This window comes from Crocodylus porosus, unplaced genomic scaffold (assembly GCF_001723895.1).
Source record: "Crocodylus porosus isolate Cpor-Errol unplaced genomic scaffold, CroPor_comp1, whole genome shotgun sequence".
In the NCBI taxonomy this organism is placed as follows: domain Eukaryota; kingdom Metazoa; phylum Chordata; order Crocodylia; family Crocodylidae; genus Crocodylus; species Crocodylus porosus.
Genome location: NW_017728948.1, coordinates 14723724 through 14732750, shown reverse-complemented (window position 1 = coordinate 14732750; position 9027 = coordinate 14723724). Strand labels below are relative to the sequence as shown.

The 9027-nt window shown below is 46.8% G+C and overlaps 1 protein-coding gene across 1 annotated transcript in view; it reads right to left on the bottom strand.

The window, feature by feature from the left end:
- Positions 1-4258: 4258 nt before the first annotated feature.
- Positions 4259-9027, bottom strand: part of NAT8L (N-acetyltransferase 8 like) — a 48796-nt gene continuing 44027 nt past the window's right edge. The window contains exon 3 of the mRNA XM_019553267.1: positions 4259-7847. Within this exon, the coding sequence (XP_019408812.1) occupies positions 7480-7847 (368 nt within the window). The 3' untranslated portion in view covers positions 4259-7479. The remainder of the gene's footprint in view (positions 7848-9027) is intronic.

Genomic DNA, 9027 nt, shown 5'->3' with positions numbered 1-9027 from the left:
GCGATACTGTCAAATCTTATTACACCGTATGTAGGACTGCACCCAGAAGGGCTCTCAGTCTTGTGTGCAGGTAGAGACCTGGGAAGTGCTACAGAGGTATTGAAACACATTCTTCGGCTGTCCCTTGATACGAGGAGGATGTCTGCTGTGGGAGCGGGGGAAATTATTGGCGCATTTTAAGATGGCTGAAGAGTCCAATCCATGCTCTGCAAGGTTTTCCGCAGATGACAGGTGTTGCTTTGGGGGATGGCAAGGGGGCACAGCTGTTGGCCAAGATATTGCGGGCTTTGCTTTTTCCTTGGCCATTTCTTGGCTTCCTGAGCAAGACAGTTCTCTTTGATGTATGCTGCAGTGCCATTGAGACCTGTTACCAGCCACCACTTCCCAGTTTATAAGGCTGATGCCACCCTTCTTAAGTTATGCTTTCAGGGTGTCCTTGTAATTCTTCCTCTGTCCCCTACAGGTCCTCTTACCATGGCTGAGTTGAGGGAAGAGGACTTGATTTGGGAGATGAGTGTCAGCCATCCGCATAGTGCCCAGCCCAGCGGAATTGTTGTTTCTTGATCTTTGCCGCAACGCTGGTTATATTAGCTGCAAAGAGGATGCTGGCAGTGGTGCAGTGGTCTTCCCATCTAATGCGAAGGCTCTTCCTGAGGCAGCGCTGATGAAACCATTCCAGGTGCTTATAGTGGCTTATATGTCACCCACATCTCACACCCATAGGAGTGTAGGGATTACCACTGCATTGCAGACCAGGTTCTTACCTTTGATCTGTAGAGCTCAGTCAGCAAGGACATGGCAAAGCAGCTTTCTGAAGGATATGCTGGCACAGCAAATCCCAGGTTTGATTTCTACATCCAGACTGACTGGGTGGCTGCCAAGGTATGGGAAATGCTTGGCGTTTTCCATGGGGTGTCCACCAATGGTAATTTGTGGGGAGAGGGGGGAAGCTTGTGCTGGGGCAGGCTGATGGAGCACCTTGGTCTTCCTAATATTAAGGGGGAGTCCCAGGCTACGATAGGCACCTAAAAAAAGGTCAAGGGTGATTGGCCGCAGTGTGCGCGAGGATAACACAGCCGTCAGTGTACCAAAGGTTGGTGGTGCCAGTCTTGGTAACGCTCATTTTGCTGTGGAGGCACTGCAGGTTGAAAAGCTGACTGACCATTTGATACTCCACCCCAATTCTGGGAGGAAGGCGGTCATGGATGAGATTCAAAATTGCAGCAAGACAGATGGAGAAAAAGGTTGAGGTGGTGGGAGCCCTGCTTGACACCAGTCTCTGATCCACTGCAGAGGACTGTCACGGTCATCCCATCATGGAGCAGCCTGAGGACACTGATGAACATCAGCAGACAACCAAACCTATCCAGCAACTTCCATAAGGTTTCACAGTTGATGGAGTCGAAGGCCTTGGTTAGGCCAATGAATGCCATAAACAGCTCCTGGTGTTGCTCTCTACTCTTCTCCTGGATCTGTCGTGCAACAAAAATCATGTTGGTGGTACCCATGATGGTTTAAAGCCACACTGGGATTCTGGAAGGACATCTTCGGCAAGGCGGAGGAGGAGATTCAGAAGGACACGAGTAAGAATCTTCCCGGCAACAGAGAGGAAGGCAATGCCTCGGTAGTTCCCACACACTGACTTGTCCCCTTTCTTGAAGATAGTCACAATGTTGGGATTCTTTGAGTCGGGTGGAGCATCCTCTACTGACACCGTACGTAGGACTGCACCCAGAAGGGATCACAGTCTTGCATGCAGGTAGAGACCTGGGAAGTGCTAAAGAGGTACTGAAACATATTGTCCACATCCTGTAGCAACAGGACCCAAGCAAAGCCCAGTGCCATTTCTCTCCATGCAGTGCTTGGAACATGCCTATGGCACAGCACTGTGGAGTGCACTTCAAAGTGGAGGTGAATTACAGCTGCCATTTCTAAGCTGCCTGTAGGTGCAGACCACTTCATCAGAGAAACCAAGGCATGAATTTGTGGCAACCACTAGTTCAAGAGGCCTCACTAAAGTCTGAAACCCTGTTGCTAAGCAAGGCCAAGAGCACTACAGAGCCAACCTAAAACCTGGGATAACTGATCAAAGGTGCATGGTGGCCTCAGCAGGCCCCAAGGACCTGGTTCTCACAGATGCACACACATAACTCTTACTAGCTTCACAGAGGACAGTGCAGGTGGTGCCCAGGGAGACCTGGGCCATGAACAAGGTTGAGCCTTGACTCGTAGCTGAAATGTTTCCTGTTTCCTCTGAAAAACCTGTAAGAAAAGATCACAGGCCCTGGCTCTGCTGGGGAGCAGGGCAGGGGGTGCCGCGGCACTGATCCCAGTCAGCTCCATCCAGGTATTCACCTAAGCAGAGCTCACTGCAAGATAAGGGCTCAGGCAGGGAAGCTATTTTACAGACCAGCAAATCAGTGAAAAAGAAGCATGGACATGGAACGTATTAGCTAGGAAGCAGCCAGGGCAGATGTGGGTACGGACCAGGGAGGACGCATTTGTTTGCAGATGCCAGTCCCATAGCTGAAAGGTCTCCTGCCAGTCAAAGCACACAGCTCCAGCTCAGCTGGATGTCGTTTCTCCAGCCATCCAATTAACCAAATTACAATGAAAATCCCAACTCTCGTCACAAGAATCCCAGCACTCCCACATGGGGCTGGCAGTCTGGCGCTTGTGTACGGGGTCACGCAACTGCCAGTCCCTCAGTGCCACCCACAGCCCACACACAGCACAGGGAGTGGCAACAGACACGGAGAACGGCTCAGTTCATCTTTAACATTGTCCCTTATTTCACAGGTATTTGGCCTTCCTACCAGAGCTGCAGAGAACCGCTGGGAAGATCCTCTAGCAGCTCTTCTACTCATCGCCTTCAAATGGTGCATCCCTGAACTCTTCGTACTGCCCTCCATGCACTTCTGTGCCAGTGCTGAAGTACCAGCTGCCAGGACTTGCGTGGTCCCCTCAGCAGTCTCTGTCCAGAAGCAGCAGGAGGTCCAGAAGCAGCAAAGGACAGATGGACAGCAAAGCTGTGTCCTGTCCCTGCTGGGAAGTTGCACATCGGAGGAGTTGCAGGACTTGTGCGGAGAAAGGACCCGTGGAAGCTTTTTGCAGAGCTATGTACATAGGTAACAGAGGCGATGGATGGACAAAATGGAAAAACCCTTCAGCTTGCCCTGCCTACACAGACTCAGGATTTGCCTACACTGCAGACTGCAGTGCAGTGAGGAGATGCCCAAGCTAGTTATGAATGAACCAGTACTGAGAGCAAAACCAATCTGGCCATGGCTGCACCCGGCTCTACGGGGGCTAAACTGCCCCACCAAGAGTGCCGGGCTGAACTCTGCACTGGCCAGGCTGGAGTGCTCCTAGTCAGCTCATTTAAACCTAGGTGGGTTTCTCTACATGATCTTGCAGCCTGCAGCGTAGCCGGACTAGGAGACAGAGCAGCTTGAGCCTGAGCTCCCTCGCAGGAAGGACAAGCATGTTCTACAGAACAACCAAGGATGATCCACCTCCGAGCCTGCAGCAACATAAACAGGCTTTGCAAAATTTCGCACCAGAGCAAGTCCAACAAATAAGATGCTGCAGGAGGCTCAAGTATTTTTTAGCCATGGAGGTATCTAATCCAACTCTCAGCAAATCCAGCCAACAGCAGTAAAAATGCCTGAGCCTGGTCTACATCAGTATTCTCACTGGAGCTAGTACAACAGTAAGAGATGTCCAACCATTATAGCCTAGGACGAAGCTCAGGTTAGTAGAGCTCTACTAAGTCATCTGCTGTCACCACTGAGAAAAAAAGAAAGAGATGGAAAGATTTAACGGTATGTCCTTTCTTTAGGAGATTAAACTTGAGGAAAAGGACAGGCAGCTGGGGTTCCTGGTATGATGACCAGACTGAATTTTCCAAGCACACTTGTCACAGAGCAGGAGAGAAATCACAAAGGCAGTAAAGACAAAGTCACACAGCAACAAATGTCTGAGTGGCAGCATCTTGAGTCCTGTGCCCCCTGTGCACTTAGAAGTATAGTGATACCATAGCACTTTGCAAGCTGCATGTTATAACAACACGCCTCTTTTATGCAGCTCCCAAGGTGTCATGATCAGAGATGCAGTCATAACCCATCCGTTGCGTTTTAACCAGCTTTGGAAGTGGTAGTGACATACCAGTGCATCTGACTCTGGGATAGAATGGTTTTTGTACCTGTTTTGGCTTATCTCATCGGTATGAATGAGGCATACTACAAAGGCACAAGTATCAAATAAAACCAGCAACATTCTTTTAATTAAATACCCCAATAAAAAAATTAAGCGCTTGGTTTCAACTTCATGTATTTCCCCCTTTGTTAAGAGATTAGTTATTTTTATTTTCTGGAAAAGGTTTAGTGCAGCGACTATACAGCAACAGAAAAAATAAACTAAAAAGGCACAAACTGTTTTGTTCTTTTCTTTCACTTTTGCTAACACTTTGTATTTGTCTATTTTACTCCGGCTAATAAATCACTTGAAGCAGCAAGAAAATATTATGCCAATTTCTGTACACTATACAAAAACCCCTACCAACAGTACATATTTTGGCTTTTGGAGAAATGTTCAGCATAGAAAGACTTTAAAAAATATAGTGCCCACAAAGAAATATTGTTCATTACTCATGGTTTCTTGAAAGAGTGCCCTCCATTCTCAATTTTCTCCCTTTATTGCTGGGACAATATATCACAGGACACTGCTGCTTTGTGCATGGTATACACTGAGACAGGCAGCAATCCAGCACTGAGAGGGTCAACTGATCAACAGGATATTTTTTCAGATTGCTCTGATAAGGCTGTGCCTGCATTTATTGCCTTGACTTCACTTCTTGTTCTGGGATTGCATGGGAGAAGGAGGCTGCGATTTCTTTTTTCCTCCCTTCCAGCTCAGGGGTGAAAGGGCTGGGCTCTGGAGATTGGAGCCCACATCCTTTCAGCAGCTCCACAATTGCTCTCCTGGGAAGGCTGCCCTCCTCCTCTCATTAACATTTGCTAAGCAAGTACAGGCTTTTTCCCCTGCTGAAAGGGGACCTGCAGAGATGCTGCTGGTAAATCAGAGTTCCCAAAGACGCTCACTCTGGCAGGAAGAGGGCCTGTTTACATGGTGATGCGCGGACAAGTGAAGGCAAACAAGCCAACAGCTTGCAGTCAGTATGCACAGGGGCTTATCTACGTGATGAAATTACTGCCACGTAAGCCTGTGTGACAATTTGCAAGGTGCTAGCTATGCCCCGTGCAGGCCCATTCATTGCACTAAGTAAGGCAGCTTGTTCTACTTTTAAAGTCGAGTCAGCTGCCTTCCACTTGCTGCAGCTGAACAGCGCCCAGACGGGGAGTGACGGGGGTGGCCAGCACACTGCTAATTCTCACCCGCTCCAGCCTCCTCCCGTGCCGCAGAGTGCATGGATGCACTCATTTAGGAGTCAAGGAAAACACTTGCACACCTCTGGCTGATTTGTCTCAACTTTCCTGGGCGCCCCTGCACAGGCAGAGTTGTGACAGTGTGGCACTGAGCAGCGCCAGCCGGTCACAAGCGACTGTCCTCCAGGCCTTCACGCTGGTAAATCTCAGTGCTGGAAGCACTCTCAGCTGGAAACAAAGGGAGAGGGGGTTTTTTTGGTTTCAACACTACAGTATTACTTACCTGCATCTCATCTTCCACCTGTCAAGCTTTTTAAGTGCTCCTGCTTTCATTCTCTACGATTCCCCATTTATTTGATTCCAATATCTGTCTGGAAAATAACATTTGCTCCCTGCATTAACACTCCCCTCCTCCCTGAAACTCTCCTTTCTACCTAGATGCTTCTGTTGTATTTCTAAGTACAAGTGTGATTAACATAGTTCTCTCCCTTGTTGATTTCATTGTGATACATTTTTTTCACGCGCATTATACTTCACAGAACGGTAACATTTTTTCCAGGAACTAAGTGAAAGGGGGTTTCCCTTTAAATTGAATAAGATAGCTGAAACCTTCCAACCACCCCCGAGTTAAGTGCAGCCAGAAATGGTTTGTATATTTCTGATAACACATTTTAGAAATAACCTACTGCATCCCCCCGCCCCCCCGAGACAATTCATGCAAAGTTGCTATTTGCTTAAATAAGTTATAAAAATTGATATTTCAGGCTAGAAGAAGCTGTAGTCTTGGTTATTCATTTGTTGGCAGGCACTGTACATACATACTAGGTACAGACACATGCCAAATCTGCTTTGCATTGCTTTTTGCATTGTACAATTCACAAATGTGACATCATTAAAGCAGCTAATTATTTTTTATGGAAGGCTGCAGTGAGGCCATCTATGTTTATCGAACAAGCAGCTGGTTAAGATAATATGTATGTGTCCCCCCCATCCCAATGTTCCCAAAATGCAATTATCTGTCGCACATTGCTTTTCTGAAGTGTTCAGATTTGGTGGACACATTAATGTGCAAATGTGTTGCCATAGGAACTGCAGCCTCCGTTATGCTTCAATGACACCATTCAGCAAAAGCCAAAACTAAAAAATAAAATAAAACAAAACATTAATTAAAAAAAAGCCAAAAAAAAAAAACAACCAAAATAAACCAGAAGGCAGCAAAGAGAAACTCCAATGCACATGCGGAAGTCTGGCCCAGGACTGCAGGTGATGCACGGATATAGAACAGCGCAGGAGATATTTAGGTTTGATCTTACTTCATAATATGTTACAATGGGGCTCAGAGTTCAGATGGGTCAAGTCTGTTTGCTGGCTTAGGAAGGAGAATGAGAATGGAGAAAAAGTCATGGTTATTGGATGCACCAAGGTTCTTTCAGACATTTGGCAGCATGAGGCACATCCAAAAAAGTGCAACACCAGTGCCTTGTTGGCAGTGCCGTGTGTTTGAGTGCGTGCACACACTTCCTCTTCATGCATTGTAGCAAGCGGGTTGTTTTGTTTTTCACATTTTCTTTGAAAACTATTAACCGGTAATTTACGGGGAGATGAATACCTATTCTACGTACTGGTGCATGAAATACTCAGAAATGCATTCAAGTAATATTTCTGCACTAGCATGAATGCCATCACTACGTTATCTTATATTGGAAAAGAAAAAAAAACCCCACAAAAAAAAAACAAAAACTGTACACCAGACCAGCGGTATGGTTATGTATTTAAGTTTCTGTGCTTTATGTAGGTACCTGGGTAGGACTGGAACAATAGGCTGTAGGTTCACTCTGACCTGCCAGGTCATGAACAGGGTATGCATTAGGAGAGCAGTACTTCCAGCATCAGCACCACCACCCTACAGCATGCGAGGAAGGATCCTTATTTTGTACAATCAAGCTGTACAAAGCAAATTAAAAATGAGATGAAGAAACAAACTGAACAAAACTGGCAAAAAAAAATATGATGAAAAATAAAATAAAATAAAACCACAAGGTCGGTTTTGTTTTGGAGGGGGGAGGAGGAAAATATTTTTGCGGCTTTGTTTTTATTCTTCACGCAGCTGCAGGCGGTAGCGGTGGTAGCGAAGCTGGAAAAACATTCTCTCTAGTAAGGAATGTGTCATCCCAGGAAGGGTGTAGTGTTCGACGATGCCCACGTGTTTGAACCCCAAGGACTCATACAGCTTGTGGGCTGCCACCTTCACAGCCGTGGTTCCCAGTACGACAGAAGAGTAGTTGTTGAGCATGGCAAACTCCAGCACTTTGCGGCCCAGGGCTTTGGCAATCCCTTTGCCGCGGTATTTGGAGTCTACAGACATGCGGCGCAGCTCCAGCGTGTTGTCTTCCTCGTTGCCTCTCGCAGCCACAATTCCAACCACGTTTCCGTCCAGCACGGCCACCCAGAAGCAGGAGCCTGCAGGAGACAAAGGAGCTGGTGAGGCTGGAGAACGCAGTCACACCTTGGCATAAACCTCCGCTTATGCCAATACAAGGCCCATTTACAAAGGTATCGATATCAGTGGAAATTAGGTCTTAACTTTCTTAAGTTCTTTGAGGAATCCCATTAGACAGCATCATTAAGTGCTTTAATACCTTTGTAAATCTGCCCCACGTGCTTCTGAAGGTTGCTACAGAAAGTGTTCCCAGAGAAAGTGTGCAAAGTTGTTCCAATTTGAAATGCAAGACCTCCCGAGACCAAAATTAGAGACTGTTAGACACAGTGCATCAGTATCAGGTGGCCGGATTAATTTAACTCTAACCTATCATGAATAATTATCAGGAGAAAACATGAATTTCTTCCTACTTATCAGGTTGCTCACTGAAATCACATAGGATAGGATAGAGAGGGGAAAAAATGTGGGTTTGAACCACCTCAGGTCAAGGAGGGCCTAGAAATCAGGTTTCCCACATGCTGGGAAAGGGCTCCAACCATTAGGCTATTATAAAAGGTTGCCACCACTTCAACAAAGTTTTGAACGAAAGAGGCAATGAGCGCTGAATTGTCCACGCTACGTGTCAATTGATCCTGGACGTACTCTGACAATGCCTACTGGGCTCAGGCCCTCTGGGGACTTAGGTGCAGGGACAGCTAAGCACTGATCCCAAATTACCCTAGCCAGGAGACATGTGGAGTGGCTCAGATCAACCAAGGTGGTGGGAGGTTTTTCTAGTGAAAATCTGGATGCCCAAATCCTATTGTAAATCTTGCCCATCCTCTTAATCCCACAGCACGGGGTGTTGACTTCAAGTGGCCATTAAAGATCCAACTAGACATGTTGAGTCTGCACTGGGGGACTGGGACTGTTATTTCCTGCTCCGGGTCTAACTTTGGCACTGCTGACCATATTCTGCCCCAGAGACGGTCCTGTATCAGTGGGCATGTCTACACATGCGCTTTAAATGCCTATTTTACTGTGCATTAGAGCGTCACAGCAAAAACTGTGCTAATCCACTAATGCGCAGTCTTATTAAGCGACTGTGCATTAAGCGTCACTAAAAAAAAAAAAACCACATGCTTTTTCTACTGCGCATTAGGGCAGCCTAATGTGCATTTAGTTATTACCTCACATTAGGGGTACTAAATTTAATGTGCA